The following is an 18,578-nucleotide window of genomic DNA, read 5'->3' on the forward strand; positions in this document are numbered from 1 at the left end:
TTTCTACCCTCAAAATTCTACACACAATACCCCATAATGACAACGTGAAACTTTAGTTTCCCTAATCATTGCAAATGTATTTAAAAGAAACTAAAACGTAATCCCATCCGCCTTTGGCAGCAATTACAGCCTGAAGTCTTTTTGAACACGATGCCACAAGCTTGCAGTACTGTCCCCACAGGTGAGTAGGAAGTACTTCACTGCATTTACTCTGTTTTACTTCAGTGTCACTTTTGATACGCTGGGAAACGCTGCGTTACGGAGGAGTAAGCCTCAGAAGTGTCAGTCATGTATCAATACGTGCCCTACAAGGTGGAAAACTACATGGTCAAAACTAGAGCTGTCCGATAATGGCTTTTTTGCCGATATTGTCCAACTTTTAATTACCGATTCTGATATCAACCGATACCGATATATACAGTCGTGGAATGAACACATTATCATGCCTCATTTTGTTGTGATGCCCCGCTGGATGCATTAAACAATGTAACAAGGTTTTCCAAAATAAATCAACTAAAGCTATGGAAAAAAATGCCAACATGGCACTGCCATATTTATTGTTGAAGTCACAAAATGCATTATTTTTGTAAACAGTGTTAAAGTTGTTTATACGGCCACCTTCAGTGTGACCTGTATGGCTGTTGACAAAGTATGCCTTGCATTCACTTGTGCGTGTGAAAAGCCGTAGATATTATGTGATTGGGCCGGCACGCCAAGGCAGTGCCTTTAAACTCTTAAGGCCCACGCTGTTTGTGTACATGATTTATAAAAATCTTTGCTATTTGGGCTTTTTGGATCCTAATTAGAATAAAAACTAAAATCATCTTTTTATATGATGTACTTAGTCCATAAGTACACAAACGTGTACTTCATGTGTAGTGACATGCTAAATTTAATTTTCACTCTATTTTTCCCCAAATTCCATTGTATGTTATACTCTTCTGACACCACCAGATGGCAGTATAAATGTCCACATAAGTGGCCATAAGACCCCAATTCGGTAGTGTACACAATTTTGGAAATAAAAGGCTAGATGGTGCTTTCCACGAAGGCCTTTAGAGGTTAAGGTATATTGGCGCTTTGTACTTCTCCAGAAGTACAAAGTAAAAAGTCATGAACTTTACCTTTTGAAACCGATAGTTTCCAATATTACATTTTGAAGCATTTATCGGCCGATAATATCAGCAGTCCAATATTATCGGACATCTTTAGTTAAAACCATTGAGAACTACAATTCCCAGAATGCCAAGGTAAAATGACCGCCAAATTACTGATTGAAGGCACCTGAAAAGGAATAAAGGTTCAGTCAAGCTGCATGCAAGGAAGGACAGCAAGCAGCCACAACCGCAAGATCTACTCTCCAAGTTTCTCCAAACACACCGATGGTCGGTGAATATGCTTCTTCAATTGATGACCATCGAAATGCTTTCTTTGATATGCTTAACTTGTACCTGCAAGTTTCTTAATTTGCTTACTCAGCTGTCTTCATTTGTTTGTTTGAACTGCTGGCTTCAAGTTGAAACCACTGCATTACTGCATTTCATTTTGAGCTTTGATCGCATACTGTGTTTGGACCAGTTAAAGAAGCGAGTTGTTTAAAGTTTAAAGCTTAAAGTTCCATCCATCCATCCATTTTCTTCCCCTTATCCAAGGCCGGGTCGCGGGGGCAGCAGCCTAAACAGGGAAGCCCCCTCTCCCCAGCCACTTCGTCCAGCTCTTCCCGGGGGATCTTGAGGCGTTCCCAGGCCGGCCGGGAGACATAGTCTTCCCAACGTGTCCTGGGTCTTCCCCGTGGCCTCCTACTGGTCGGACGTGCCTGAAACACCTCCCTCGGGTGGCATCCTGACCAGATGCCCGAACCACCTTATCTGGCTCCTCTCGATGTGGAGGAGCAGCGGCTTTACTTTGAGTTCCCCCCGGATGGCAGAGCTTCTCACCCTATCTCTAAGGGAGAGGAAACTCATTTCGGCCGCTTGTACCCGTAATCTTATCCTTTCGGTCATGACCCAAAGCTCATGACCATAGGTGTGGACGGGAACGTAGATCGACCGGTAAATCGAGCTTTGCCTTCCGGCTCAGCTCCTTTTTCACCACAACGGATCGATACAGCGTCCACATTACTGAAGACGCCGCGTCGATCTCGATCCACTCTTCCCTCACTCGTGAACAAGACTCAGAGGTACTCCAACTCCTACATTTGGGGCAGGGTCTCCTCCCCAACCTGGAAATGGTACTCCACCCTTTTCCGGGCGAGAACCATGAACTCTGAATTGGAGGTGCGGATTCTCATCCCGGTCGCTTCACACTTGGCTGCGAACCGATCCAGTGAGACCTGAAGATCCCGGCCAGTTGAAGCCATCAGGACCGCATCAGCTGCAAAAAGCAGAGACCTAATACTGCAGCCACCAAACCGGAACTGCGCCTAGAACTTGTGTCCATAAAAGTTATGAACAAAATCGGTGACAAAGGGCTGCCTTGGCGGAGTCCAACCCTCACTGGAAATGTGTCCGACTTACTGCCGGCAATGCGGACCAAGCTCTGACACTGATCATACAGGGAGTAGACCGCCACAATCAGACAGTCCGATACCCCAAACTCTCTGAGCACTCCCCACAGGACTTCCCGAGGGACACGGTCGAATGCCTTCTCCAAGTCCACAAAGCACATGTAGACTGGTTGGGCAAACTCCCATGCACCCTCAAGGACCCTGCGGAGAGTATGGAGCTGGTCCACAGTTCCATAAGCTTAAGTTAAAATAGCAAAATGGTTAAAGTTAGAAAGTTTAAAGTCAAAGCTTATGGTTTAATGTTTAAAGTTAAAAGTACAAAAGTTTTACGGCGGGGTTTACGCAGCTTGCTGCGCGGTTCGGTCCCCGCGGATGCAAACTGACGACTCCGGACAGGACTTGCAGGTAGGAACAATGATTTAATCTTGAAACAAGAATCAAAGGTACAAAGCAGAAAAACAACTAATGGAACAAGGTGCCGATAGCACTTGAAGCTAGACTTAGCATGTGAATTGAATTGAATTGTGATTTATATAGCGCTTTTCTCTAGTGACTCAAAGCGCTTTACATAGTGAAGCCCAATATCTAAGTTACATTTAAACCAGTGTGGGTGGCACTGGGAGCAGGTGGGTAAAGTGTCTTGCCCAAGGACACAACGGCAGTGACTAGGATGGCGGAAGCGGGTATCGAACCTGCAACCCTCAAGTTGCTGGCACGGCCGCTCTACCAACCGAGCTATGTCGCCCCATGAGCTCGGAGGCAATCAAAACTTTCCTTACGCAAACAAAGAAGCCAGCACGAGTGACCGGCAAAGGCAGGCTTAAATAATGTCTCTTGATTACAAACCGGTAAAAATCATAAGTAGCCAGTGTAACAAACTCAGGAGGCGCACACACATGAACTAAAGGAGTCCAAAACTAACCAAAAACACAAAACCTGATCATGTTGAACCATGGATCAAATTTAAATGATGAATTCATGTTTAACTCTTGCTAAAAGTTAAAACACTATATAGAAAGTTGAAACCATTATTCAGAGTTTTAAAAGCTTTTGAAAAATATTGTTTAAAAACACCTGTGTAAATTAGATTAACATCTTTGTTTCTGGGGTTTTAAAGGTTTACAACTTGCTGATGATTAATTGAAGATTACCTACTCAGTGGCCTAGTGGTTAAAGTCCACCCTGATATCGGTAGGTTGTGAGTTCAAACCCATACCAAAGACTATAAAAAACGGGACCCATTACCTCCCTGCTTGGCACTCAGCATTGGGGGTTAAATCACCCAGAATGATTCCCGGGCGCGGCCACCGCTGCTGCCCACTACTCCCCTCACCTCCCAGGGGGTGATCAAGGGTGATGGGTCAAATGCAGAGGACAAATTTCACCACACCTGGTGTGTGTGTGACAATTATTAGTACTGTAACTTTTAAAATCAACTGAAATGAAACCAACAATGCTTCAAGTCGGAAAATAAAAAGTTGATCAATTGGAAATCAAGAGTTGTCCAAGTAGAAGAGTGGAAATTCACTTCGGTGGTCCTCAAGATTCGTACTTAAACAAACTCAACTCTTTCCTCAAAGCAAAAAAACAAAACAAAAGTGAAAGTATCTCGTTGGTGGGTGCGTGCAGCGCTCCCTTTATAGGAAAGGAGCGGTTAATTATCTAAACCGAATGTTCTGGATTTTTATTTTCACCACTAAGTAGCACCTCAGAAAACACTCGGTTCTCATCGTTAAAATACAGTAGCACAGTAGGCCCACGTATTTATCAAAAACAAGGCAATGGTATTATTTAAAAAGTCTAATTAATATTTGGCCACTGTAACAGTGTGTTGGAATATTTAACTGAGCAATTCTTAGGCCTACCACCAGATGGAGCCACGTTTTGACAACCCCCCCACCCTACACTGCCAACAAGGCAATAAAAGAAACATTCCTTCAGTGAGTGGAGCACAATGAAGTTAAGTTTGCTCTGCCAAATAAAGAGTCGTGGCACGTTTAGAAGGCGAGAAAGTGAAACTAAAAGTAAGAGCAAAGATTGGCCACAAAGACAAAACAACACACTGCTTGCAAGAGAGCCTTCAAAATACCCCCTAAAAATCTGGTTGAGGTTTCATCACAAGACCGCCACTTCCTGTTAGCTATCACGCAATGCAGGAAAGAAAAGAAAGAAAACGTCTCGGAGGGAAATTCCGGATGAAGACATTCTGATATTTCCCAGAAAAAAGCACTCGTTCAACTGCTGCCCATATTTACTTGTCCAAAAAAACTTTTAAAAGTGTTTCACATTCGGTTTCCCACAGTAAGGAGGGAGCATCTTGTCCGGGTCAATTGGGACAACGGTCCGTCACCATGGCAACAGCATCATTGTCCTACACCAGAGGGGTCAAACTCATATTAGATGGGGGGGGGGGGCACATGGAGAAAAATCTACTCCCAAATCACGGCACGATAACTTAACAATAAAGACAACTTCAGATTGTTTGCTTGGTTTAAAAAAAAAACTGGCACTATTCTGAAAATGTACAAATGATAAAAGTTTTTATTTTTTTTACACTTACATCCATCCATGCATTTTCTACCGCGGATGCGGGGGGGGCGCTGTTAATAGTATTATATCTTTACTTGTCGTTATTAGTGATGTCCGATAATATCGGGCTGCCAATATTATCGGCCGATAAATGCTTTAAAATGTAATATCGGGAATTATAGGCATCGGTTTCAAAATGTAAAATGTATGACTTTTAAAAACGCCGCTGTGTACACGGACGTAGGGAGAAGTACAGAGCGCCAATAAACCATAAAGGCACTGCCTTAGCGTGCCGGCCTATTCACACATCTACCGCTTTTCACACACACATAAATGAATGCAAGCATACTTGGTCAACAGCCATACAGGTCACACTGAGGGTGGCCGTATGAACAACTTTAACACGGTTACAAATATGCGCCACACTGTGAACCCACACCAAACAAGAATGACAAACTGATTTCGGGAGAACATCCGCACTGTAACGCAACATAAACACAACAGAACAAATACCCAGAATCCCATGCATCCCTAACTCTTCCGGGCTACATAATACACCCCCGCGAACACCAAACTGCGGGTTGCGCAGAATTGCTATTGTGACATCTAGTGGACACATTTACAACAGCCGTATTTTCAACCATAAATTTTGGCTCATTTTTATTTTTAGCACTTTCATCCTCCGGGCCGGATAAAACCTGTTCGCGGGCCTGCCGTAGTCCTACACCATACTTGCCAACCTTGAGACCTCCAAATTCGAGAGATGGGGTGGGGGTTAGCAGGGGTGTATATATTTTCAAGTATTATTTCTTATATATATATATATATATATATATATATATGTATATAAAATCCATTCATGAATGAGTATATCCGATCGGCCACCGTGTTCAATGGAGCCGGCAAGTGTGACGATAACCACAGAAGCACTAAAGCACGTCACATGTCGGCAACTTGATGGCGGTCAAACCTAAAGTAGAGTGGAAATTTCCACTTCCACTTTATTAATTAGCGGACAACAGACCACGCGAGTCGACTTGATTCTTGGGGGTAACGACTGGATTCACAATTCTCAGTTCAAAATCAATACTTTTTAATAACATTGGGTGCCAGTTCTATGATTAACTACATTCCTTCATAAAATATATAACAGCTCTGATACGTTTACTCAAAATACTGTACATTTGGTTTTAATAAAATTCTACCCAAACGTTGAATAAAGTCAATACAAGTAAGGCAAGCAGAGAAGTATCCAATTCTTTTCTAAAGTCAGTCTGTACAGCACATGTACATCAACTATATGATTTGTCTGAGTGGACGGATTAAAAAAATAAAACAAAAATAAATACAAAATGTAAAATAGATTTTTTTTAAATAGATTAATAATTGTTAAGAATAGGAATCATTCCAATATTGATTTTTTTTTTTTTTACGCCCCTAATAGCAACTGTTGCTACTTGGTGGGCTTTTAAAGGGTTTTATTGCCTTTTTGTAGCAGTACTTTAGTGTTTGATTACTCAATACGAGTCCAAAGGAAGTAACGAAAGTGCGACAGTGGTCTGCATGTCATTTAAAGTGGCCCGCCATACCATTTATTGATGCCGCGTCCTTTTTTTAAGTGGCCTGCCACATTTTTATGTAGTCTGCCATATGATCCAGTGTGGTCCGTTACATCATTCAATGTAACCCGCCATGTAATTCAATGATGCCTGTCACATCATTTAATGTGGCCCGCCACTTCATTTTATGTAGTCCACATTATCATTTAACGTGACCCGTCACATAATTTAATGTCATTTAAAGTGGCCCGCCACTTAATTTTATGTAGTCCACTATGTTATTTAATGTGGCAGCCCGTCACATCATTTTATGTAGTCCACTATGACAGTTAATGTGGCCCGTCACATTTTATGTAATCAGCCATGTCATTTAAAGTGGCCCGTCATATCATTTTATATAGTCCGCCATCTCATTTAAAGTGGCCTGTCACATCATTTTATGTAGTCCACCATTTCATTTAAAGTGGCCCGTCACATCATTTTGTGTAGTCCACATCTCATTTAAAGTGGCCCGTCACGTCATTTTGTGTAGTCCGCCATATTATTTATAGTGTCCAGTCACATAATTTTATGTAGTCCACTATGAAATTTACCTGGCCTGACATCATTTTATGCAGTCCGTCCGCCATCTCATTAAAGAGGCCCGTCACATAATTTTATGTAGTCCGCCATGTCATTTAAACTGGCCCGTCACATTTTATGTAGTCCGCCATGTCATTTAAAGTGGCCAGTCACATCATTTTATGTAGTCCACTATGAAATTTACCTGGCTTGTCACATCATTTTATGTAGTCCGTCCGCCATCTCATTAAAGAGGCCCGTCACATAATTTTATGTAGTCCGCCATGTCATTTAAACTGGCCCGTCACATTTTATGTAGTCCGCCATGTCATTTAAAGTGGCCAGTCACATCATTTTATGTAGTCCACTATGAAATTTACCTGGCTTGTCACATCATTTTATGTAGTCCGTCCGCCATCTCATTTAAAGAGGCCCGTCACATTATTTTATGTAGTCTGCCATGTCATTTAAATTGGCCTGTCACATCATTTTATGTAGTCTGCCATGTCATTTAAAGTGGCCTGTCACATCATTTTATGTAGTCTGCCACGTCCTTTAAAGTTGGCTGTCACATCATTTAATGTGGCCTGTCACATTTTATGTAGTCCGCCATATCATTTAATATGGACCGTCACATTATTTCATGAAGTCTGCCATATCATTTCTTGTGGCTCTCACCACATTTTATGTGATGTCATTAACTGATGACATCACATCATTAAATGTCGTGCGCCACATCAATAAAATGGCCCTGGGAGGTCAGCCATGTCTGGGATGTGGCCCTCAACAACACCCGTGGTGTAAACCATCATCACGCTGCTGGCCAAAGAATACTTAGCACTTTGTTTCCAACAAAGCAGACGTTGAGCCAGTTCTCGGTGGAAGAACCGGTCTCATGGGGGCGTGGCTAGTTGCCGGGAAACACGCTGGTGAAGCAGAAGAAGGACAGGCGGGACAGGCAGTCTGTGCGGACCGTGACCTCCATGCCGCCGAAGAAATCCACGCGACTCTGGTCAGAGTCTTTGAAGGTCCTGGTCTTCCTCAGCCGGTCCAGACTCAGCAGGATCCGCTGATGCTCGCGAGCTCTCGGCAGGCCTCGGAAGGCCAGGACTGCCGTCAGGTGTTTGGAACTGTGGACCACACAGACTGATCAACTTCCAGGCCAGAAGCGGACTAAGTCAAACAAAAACGGCTTCCAAGCGTCCCAAAAGTAGAACTTGGAATAGCAGCAAAACGGGACAACTACTTTTGATCAAGTTGGGTTCCACTGACCCCTGCTGCACGGGAACCTCAAAGATTGAACTCTTCTGAGTTCCCTGGGCTTAAAAGTCAAAGAAAACAAAAAGATGACGGCGTCCATTGTGAGCCTTGATCCACTTCCTGCCTTCAAGTGCCAGTGTTGAACTTCCTTTGGGACTTAAAACATGGACAGCAAGCTCCATGCAGAGTGGAGGACGGACACAGTTTGACCCTGGAACAGATCATCTTTGATATGACAAAAATGGGCTTTTTAGACTCAAACCAATTTCTACCAAACCAACAGTTTGTGTGGTTTCTTTAGTTCATTGGCGCTGATTAACTCACAAGTCACGAGTTATTTGGAAGTCAATCAGCGTGAAGGACTTGCATACAGAAGAACAGGACCAAAACATGAAAATAATGCTGTCACCATGACACAGGAATAAACATATTGTTAGCAAAAGGATGATTTTAGCATCTAAAAAGGTACTAGCCACTTTGTTGTCTTTGTGCTTTTTCTACTTCCTCATGCGCTCCTGTTGGCATTTGGAAAGGTCAGGTGGGGTCACGCTTTTATTCTCACATTTACATTTTTTGTCTGCACTTGTCTTATTATTGACGTCTCAGATTATACACATTTTCTTAAAGGCGACCTTATCTTTTCTGCATTCTAAAGGTTGTATTGTGAGAAAAAGTAGTCAGCTTTTTCAGGAACATTTTGAGAATTACAAATTTACAAGACACAATTATGAAATTTTACAAGATTAAAGTCAAATAAATAAATATATATATATCCATCCATCCATTTTCTACCGCTTATTCCCTTTTGGGGTCGCGGGGGGCGCTGGCGCCTATCAGCTACAATCGGGCGGAAGGCGGGGTACACCCTGGACAAGTCGCCACCTCATTGCAGGGCCAACACACACACACACATATATATATATATATATATATATATATACATATACATATACATATATATATACATATACATACATATATATATATATATATATATATATATATTCGTAGGTGTGGGAAAAATCACAAGACTACTTCATCTCTACAGAACTGTTTCATGAGGGGTTCCCTCAATCATCAGGAGATTTTATATATATATATATATATATATATATATATATATATATATATATATATATATATATATATATATATATATATATATATACATACATACATACATATATACATAGTGGGGCAAAAAAGTATTTAGTCAGCCACCGATTGTGCAAGTTCTCCCACTTAAAATGATGACAGAGGTCTGTAATTTTCATCATAGGTACACTTCAACTGTGAGAGACAGAATGTGAAAAAAAAAAATCCAGGAATTCACATTGTAGGAATTTTAAAGAATTTATTTGTAAATTATGGTGGAAAATAAGTATTTGGTCAACCATTCAAAGCTCTCACTGATGGGAGGTTTTGGCTCAAAATCTCACGATACATGGCCCCATTCATTCTTTCCTCAACACGGATCAATCGTCCTGTCCCCTTAGCAGAAAAACAGCCCCAAAGCATGATGTTTCCACCCCCATGCTTCACAGTAGGTATGGTGTTCTTGGGATGCAACTCAGTATTCTTCTTCCTCCAAACACGAGGAGTTGAGTTTATACCAAAATGGATACATGGATGATACAGCAGAGGATTGGGAGAATGTCATGTGGTCAGATGAAACCAAAATAGAACTTTTTGGTATAAACTCAACTCGTCGTGTTTGGAGGAAGAAGAATACTGAGTTGCATCCCAAGAACACCACACCTACTGTGAAGCATGGGGGTGGAAACATCATGCTTTGGGGCTGTTTTTCTGCTAAGGGGACAGGACGATTGATCCGTGTTAAGGAAAGAATGAATGGGCCCATGTATCGTGAAATTTTGAGCCAAAACCTCCTTCCATCAGTGAGAGCTTTGAATGGTTGACCAAATACTTATTTTCCACCATAATTTACAAATAAATTATTTAAAATTCCTACAATGTGAATTCCTGGATTTTTTTTTCACATTCTGTCTCTCACAGTTGAAGTGTACCTATGATGAAAATTACAGACCTCTGTTATCATTTTAAGTGGGAGAACTTGCACAATCGGTGGCTGACTAAATACTTTTTTGCCCCACTGTATATCTGCAGCTTATAGTTCAGTGCAACTAATATATGGAAGGAATCTCTTTTTTCCTATATTTTAGTGGATGCGGCTTTTTTTCTGGTGCACTATAGTCCGAAAATAGGGTATATACAATAACATTTTCTAATGATCTTATTTTATTGTTATTAATGTATATGTTTAGTTGCTTTTTTACCTGAAGTCAGGGTATTGTTCCAGCAGAGGCTGCAGGCGGTTCTTGATGTCGGCCTTGTTCTTCTCACCGATGATGTCACTCAGATGGTCTCCCACTGGGTAGAGCCAGTCCTTTGACGACCTCTGAGCAGAATAAAAATAAACATCCTTTGAAGGATAACACACGTGATATCATTATCGATGAATGATATTAAATAATAGTCGGACTGGAACATAGTTTGGAGTAGTTTGTGTACAGCTTGTATTGCAGCACACGTTTATTAGCTGTGGGATTTCTGTGTAAAAAGCAGGCAACTCAAGCGTGTCAAGATCATTGCATGATCATGGCGCGGTAGCGAGTTCCAAGTGCCTCGGAGTCTTGTTCACGAGTGAGGGAAGAGTGGATCGTGAGATCGACAGGGAAATCAGTGCTGCGCCTGTAAAGGTCAGTCGTCTTAAAGAAGGAGCTAAGCCGGAAGGCAAAGCTCTCAATTTACCGGTCGATCTACGTTCCCATCGTCACCTATGGTCTTGAGCATTGGAAACAAGTGGCCAAAATGAGTTTCCTGCATTGGGTGGCAGAGCTCTTCCTTAGAGATAGGCTGAGAAGATCTTTAATCCGGGATGAGATCAAAGTAAAGACGCTGCACCTCCACATCGAGAGGAGCCAGATGAGGTGGTTCAGGCATCTGGATTGGTCTGGTCGCCTATCTGGAGAGGATATTTAGGGAACGTCCGGCCAGTAGGAGGCCACAGGGAAGACCGAGGACACGTTGGAGAGACCTGGACTAACACCCTCCCCCCCGGATTGTAAATAATCAAATGTATATATTTGTTCTTATGCTTTCTGAGCTCACTATGTTCACTGCTCACTGTACATATGGGTTGTACTTGTATAGCGCTTTTCTACCTTCAAGGTACTCAAAGCGCTTTGACACTACTTCCACATTTACCCATTCACACACACATTCACACACTGATGGAGGGAGCTGCCATGCAAGGCGCCAACCAGCACCCATCAGGAGCAAGGGTGAAGTGTCTTGCTCAGGACACAACGGACGTGACGAGGTTGGTACTAGGTGGTAATTGAACAAAGGACGCTCGGGTTGCGCAGGGCCACTCTCCCTACTGCGCCACGCCGTCCCTATATATCCTACAAAGTCAGACCTACACTCAGTAAAAGCATTTTATTCTCACCTTAAAACTCATTTGTATCTAGCCTTTAAATAGACCTCCTTTTTAGACCAGTTGATCTGCCGCTTCTTTTCTTTTTCTCCTCTGTCCCCCCCTCCCTTGTAGAGGGGGTCCGGTCCGATGACCATGGATGAAGTACTGGCTGTCCAGAGTCAGGACCCAGGATGGACCGCTCGCCTGTGTATCAGTTGGGGACATCTCTACGATGCTGATCCGACTCCGCTTGGGATGGTTTCCTGTGGACGGGACTCTCGCTGCTGTCTTGGATCCGCCTTGAACTGGACTCTCGCGGCTGTGTTGGAGCCACTATGGATTGAACTTTCACAGTATCATGTTAGACCCGCTCGACATCCATTGCTTTCGGTCCCCTTGAGGGAGGGGGGGGGGGGCTTTGCCCACATTTGAGGTCCTCTCCAAGGTTTCTCATAGTCATCATTGTCACTGGCGTCCCACTGGGTGTGAGTTTTCCTTGCCCTTATGTGGGTTCTTCCGAGGATGTCGTAGCGGTTTGTACAGTCCTTTGAGACATTTGTGATTTAGGGCTATATAAATAAACATTGATTGATTGAGGTAGGAAATGGATGGATGGATGGATGATTGAATGTCCATTTCTCAGATGATGCAATTGTTGAGGACTGAAGTGCTGATATCAACCAAACCAAACCTAACCTCCACATCCCACCCCCCGGATTGTAAATAATTCAATGTATATACTCTGACGATTAATGTGTGTGAGGACTATTATGATGATCGCCTATATTTGTACCAAACAAGTTGAAAAACTTATTGGGGTGTTACCATTTAGTGGTCAATTGTACGGAATATGTACTGTACTGTGCAATCTACTAATAAAAGTATCAATCAATCAATCAATCAATCAATGCTCCTTGACGAGATCAGCTGTAAAAAAGTGTCGACGTGAGAGTGGCTGTGTCCTACCATGTCTTGGAAGAGCTCTCTGAGCTTGGAGCACTGCGCTCTAATCTTGCCGGCCGCCTTCTCGTGTTTGCGGTTCTTGCACGAGTACTTGTTCTTCATCAGCTGGCCCACGTACTCCTTCATCACGTAGTGGTGCAGCTCGCTAGCAAGATCCTGTCGACCAGAGAGAGACTCTCGATCATTACGCCACCTGCGTGACAGTCCTCTAAAGAGGCGTGGTCACTAATTGAGGAGACTCTGCCAATCTAAAGATGGCGGACGCATGACCAACCATTGAGAACTCGGGGTTACCAGGAGTCCATGGTAAAGCATGACGCATGCGGTCTAATCCTTTCCAATGCCCCGATCAACCATGTCAGAAAGATTGGAGGACGTGGAAGGAAGTTCAATCAATCTTTATTTACATAGCCCTAAATCACACGTGTCTCAAAGGGCTGCACGAACCACGACGACATCCGCGTTACCGAGCCCACATAAGGGCAAGGAAAAACTCACCCCAGTGGGACTTCCATGTGAATGACTATGAGGAACCTTGGAGAGGACCGCATATGTGGGTAACCCCACCCCCCTACTCTAGGGGAGACAGAAAGCAATGGACGTCGAGTGGGTCTAACATAATATTGTGAAAGTCCAGTCCATAGTGGATCTCACATAATAGTGAGAGTCCAGTCCATAGTGGTTCTAATATAATATTGTGAAAGTCCAGTCCATAGTGGGTCTAACATAATAGTGTGAGTCCAGTCCATAGTGGATCTAACATAATAGTGAGAGTCCAGTCCATAGTGGGTCTAACATAATATTGTGAGAGTCCAGTCCATAGTGGGTCTAACATAATAGTGTGAGTCCAGTCCATAGTGGATCTCACATAATAGTGAGAGTCCAGTCCATAGTGGGTCTAACATAATATTGTGAAAGTCCAGTCCATAGTGGATCTCACATAATATTGTGAAAGTCCAGTCCATAGTGGATCTAACATAATATTGTGAAAGTCCAGTCCATAGTGGATCTAACATAATAGTGAGAGTCCAGTCCATAGTGGGGCCAGCAGGAGACCATCCCAAGTTACAAATGTTATTTTCCTTGACAAGGGAGCGATGTTGGTGTCAATATGAACATCTAGTCATGATCAAACCCCGAGATATATTTTGTGTATAGTGACATGGCCCAAAAATATCGAGATATTAATAAAAGGCCATATCGCCCAGCCCTAGTACGACCCCTGTTTTTCACCTAAAAGTGGTCGACGAAAACCAGGACTTCCTGTCCGCTTTCAAATACGGGATTTTGAGACTTTTACGTGCGTTCTGTCATGATAGACGCCGCCGTCGATTTTCGTGACGATATGTGACTCTGGAGAAAGGGGCACAATTTTTTGATATTTTAAAGGGTGAGATAGAGAGTCAATAACATTTGGGTTTGGGACCCCTAGAACAGTGTTTCTAAACCTTTTTTCAATGATGTACCCTTGTGAACATTTTTTTAATTCAAGTACCCCCTAATCAGATCAAAGCATTTTTGGTTGAAAAAAAGAGCTAAAGCAGTAAAATACAGCACTATGTCATCAGTTTCTGATTTATGAAATTGTATAACAGTGCAAAATATTGCTCATTTGTAGTGGTCTTTCTTGAACTATTTGGAAAAAAATATTTAAAAAAAAACTAAAAAATTGTTGAAAAATAAACAAGTGATTCAATTATAAATACCGATTTCTACACATAGAAGTAATCATCAACTTAAAGTGCCCTCTTTGGGGATTGTAATAGAGATCCATCTGGATTCCATCCATCCATCCATCCATCATCTTCCGCTTATCCGAGGTCGGGTCGCGGGGGCAACAGCCTAAGCAGGGAAACCCAGACTTCCCTCTCCCCAGCCACTTCGTCTAGCTCTTCTCGGGGGATCCCGAGGCGTTCCCAGGCCAGCCGGGAGACATAGTCTTCCCAACGTGTCCTGGGTCTTCCCCGTGGCCTCCTACCGGTTGGACGTGCCCTAAACACCTCCCTAGGGAGGCGTTCGGGTGGCATCCTGACCAGATGCCCGAGCCACCTCATCTGGCTCCTCTCGATGTGAAGGAGCAGCGGCTTTACTTTGAGTTCCTCCCGGATGGCAGAGCTTCTCACCCTATCTCTAAGGGAGAGGAAACTCATTTCGGCCACTTGTACCCGTGATCTTATCCTTTCGGTCATGACCCAAAGCTCATGACCATAGGTGAGGATGGGAACGTAGATCGACCGGTAAATTGAGAGCTTTGCCTTCCGGCTCAGCTCCTTCTTCACCACAACGGAACGGTACAACGTCCGCATTACTGAAGACGCCGCACCGATCCGCCTGTCGATCTCACGATCCACTCTTCCCCCACTCGTGAACAAGACTCCTAGGTACTTGAACTCCTCCACTTGGGGCAGGGTCCCCTCCCCAACCCGGAGATGGCATTCCACCCTTTTCCGGGTGAGAACCATGGACTCGGACTTGGAGGTGCTGATTCTCATTCCGGTCGCTTCACACTCGGCTGCGAACCGATCCAGTGAGAGCTGAAGATCCCGGCCAGATGAAGCCATCAGGACCACATCATCTGCAAAAAGCAGAGACCTAATCCTGCGGTCACCAAACCGGAACCCCTCAACGCCTTGACTGCGCCTAGAAATTCTGTCCATAAAAGTTATGAACAGAATCGGTGACAAAGGACAGCCTTGGCGGAGTCCAACCCTCACTGGAAACGTGTTCGACTTACTGCCGGCAATGCGGACCAAGCTCTGGCACTGATCGTACAGGAAGCGGACCGCCACAATAAGACAGTCCGATACCCCATACATCTGGATTCATGAACTTAATTCTAAACATTTCTTCACAAAAAAAGAAATCTTTAACATCAATATTTATGGAACATGTCCACAAAACATCTAGCTGTCAATACTGAATATTGCATTTCTTTTCACAGTTTATGAACTTACATTCATATTTTGTTGAAGAATTGTTCAATAAATATATTTATAAAGGATTTTTGAATTGCTGCGACGAGGTGGCGACTTGTCCAGGATGTACCCCACCTTCCGCCCGATTGTAGCTGAGGTAGGCACAAGCGCCCCCCGCCACCCCAAAGGGAATAAGCGGTAGTAAATGGATGGATTTTTGAATTGTTGCTATTTTTAGAATATTTTAAAAAATTCTCACTAGCCCTTTGGCATACCTTCAAGTACCCCCATTTGAGAACCACTGCCCTAGAATATAGAAACAAAATTCCGGATAAGAAATGTTTGCAAAAATTGGTTAGTTTCTCCTCAAATGTGATTGAAGTGGGAAATATAATAATAATTATAAAGTAAGCGATTTCAAAAAGCTGCTCGGGCCCTATCAATAAAGGAAGTATTTCTCTCCTATGACCAATCTACGATCCTTCTTTTACCCACCTGACTATGCGGCGGCATCATGGCGTCGCATTGCTGAGACAGCAGCTCGGTGCGGTCGTAAAGTTGATTAAAGTCCTTGTCGTTAGTGAGCCACTTCCTGGTCATCATCCTCCCTAAATAAGGCTGGAACGGAAAGAATGGGTCAGAATATTAGACACAGTGGCACAGTCGTTAACGTTAAACAAATACTTCAGACTTCTCCTGTATTTTATCACAGTGGTGTACCTACAAAAGTGTCGGGTTTGTTATAAACGTGATCATGTGACAAATATTGATTATTTTGGAATGTTTAAAAAAGGGTAAATATATGGACTTAGACTTAGACAAACTAATGATCCACAATGGAAGTTGTTCCACACAGTAGCTCAGTTAAAAATGATGGAAAGGACAATGCAGGTATAAAATGGACTAAAAGCAATATAAAATATAACACATTTACGTAATATTTACATAAAATATGTACAGTATAGGACAGGGGTCACCAACCTTTTTGAAACCAAGAGCTACTTCTTGGGTACTGATTAATGCGAAGGGCTACCAGTTTGATACACACTTAAATAAATTGCCAGAAATAGCCAAATTGCAAAATTTACCTTTAATAAATATATATATATATATATATATATATATATATATATATATATATATATATAAAATGGGTATTTCTGTCTGTCATTCCGTCGTACATTTTTTTTTCCTTTTACGGAAGGTTTTTTTGTAGAGAATAAATGATGAAAAACACACTTAATAGAACGTTTTAAAAGAGGAGAAAACAGGAAAAAAATGAAAATTTAATTTTGAAACATAGTTTATCTTCAATTTCAACTCTTTAAAATTCAAAATTCAACCGAAAAAAAAGAAGAGAAAAACTAGCTAATTCAAACCTTTTTAAAAATTAAAAAAAAAAAATAATTTATGGAACATCATTAGTAATTTTTCCTGATTAAGATTAATTTTAGGATTTTGATGACACGTTTAAATAGGTTAAAATCCAATCTGCACTTTGTTAGAATATATAACAAATTGGACCGAGCTATATTTCTAACAAAGACAAATCATTATTTCTTCTAGATATTAAAAGAAATTCAAAAGGCTTTGAAATAAGATTTCAATTTGATTTTACACATTTTCTAGATTTGCCAGAATATTTTTTGGAATTTTAATCATAAGTTTGAAGAAATGTTTCACAAATATTCATCGAAAAAAATGTATTTATTATTCTTTACGATAAAAAAATAAATTACTTGAACATTGATTTAAATTGTCAGGAAAGAAGAGGAAGGAATTTAAAAGGTAAAATGGTATATGTGTTTAAAAATCCTAAAATCATTTTTAAGGTTGTATATTTTCTCTAAAATTGTCTTTCTGAAAGTTATAAAGAAAAAATTATTAATTTATTTCAACAAGTGAAGACCAAGTCTTTAAAATGTTTTCTTGGATTTTCAAATTCTATTTGAGTTTTGTCTCTTTTAGAATTAAAAATGTCGAGCAAAGCGAGACCAGCTTGCTAGTAAATAAATAATATTTAAAAAAATAGAGGCAGCTCACTGGTAAGTGCTTCTATTTGAGCTAATTTTAGAAAAAGCCAGCAGGCGACTCATCTGGTCCTTACGGGCGACCTGGTGCCCGCGGGCACCGCATTGGTGACCCCTGGTATAGGATATATAAATGGTAAAAGGGTTATACTTGTATAGCACTTTTCTACCTTTTTTAAGGAACTCAAAGCGCTTTGACACTATTTCCACATTCACACACACTAACCAAGACCCATCAGGAGCAAGGGTGAAGTGTCTTGCTCAAGGACACAACGGACTAGGATGGTAGAAGGTGGGGATTGAACCAGTAACCCTCAGATTGCTGGCACGGCCACTCTCCCAACTTCGTATTCTGATATATTATATTATGTTTATATCATATATACAATATATAACTATTACCATGTACAATATTACAGTATATGTAACAGCTGCAGCATAAACTAGAGAGTACATCTAGCTGATAATAGACATTATAAACAAAGAGAAGTAGCTAACATAGATCTATATGTAACATATCTTTGTGATGGCGGGAAAGGAGAACTGACTTGTAATATTTCAAATTGTGAAACTTTTACAACATCGAGCTTCTGCTTTTTTCCACCCCCCTTTTAAAGAAAAAAAAAATCAAAACTGATAGTTCTACAAAAAAAAGGCGTGAAAAGTGTTCTTTCACCTTTGTCATTATCTTCCTCTTTATGCTCTACTTACCTTATACAAAACTCTGTTTGAACCACATCTAAACTACTGTAATATCATCTGGTGTAACACCTTCCCTACCTACCTTCAAAAATTAGATACGGGCCCTGCCAT

General features: G+C 41.8%; 1 protein-coding gene across 4 annotated transcripts in view; it reads right to left on the reverse strand.

Moving 5' to 3' along the window:
- Positions 1-6,111: 6,111 nt before the first annotated feature.
- exoc3l4 (exocyst complex component 3-like 4) overlaps positions 6,112-18,578 on the reverse strand; it is a 57,102-nt gene continuing 44,635 nt past the window's right edge. For 2 of the 4 annotated variants that reach the window (XM_061886789.1, XM_061886790.1), the window contains 4 exons: positions 16,231-16,353; positions 12,824-12,976; positions 10,713-10,834; positions 6,112-8,285 (listed from right to left, as the gene is read on the reverse strand). In XM_061886789.1, the coding sequence (XP_061742773.1) occupies positions 8,063-8,285; positions 10,713-10,834; positions 12,824-12,976; positions 16,231-16,353 (621 nt within the window). In that variant the 3' untranslated portion in view covers positions 6,112-8,062. Of the gene's footprint in view, positions 8,627-10,712; positions 10,835-12,823; positions 12,977-16,230; positions 16,354-18,578 lie in introns of all 4 variants that reach the window. The other 2 variants (XM_061886791.1, XM_061886792.1) reach the window with 2 other exon arrangements.

The sequence above is a fragment of the Nerophis ophidion genome, linkage group LG24 (assembly GCF_033978795.1).
Source record: "Nerophis ophidion isolate RoL-2023_Sa linkage group LG24, RoL_Noph_v1.0, whole genome shotgun sequence".
NCBI lineage: Eukaryota > Metazoa > Chordata > Actinopteri > Syngnathiformes > Syngnathidae > Nerophis > Nerophis ophidion.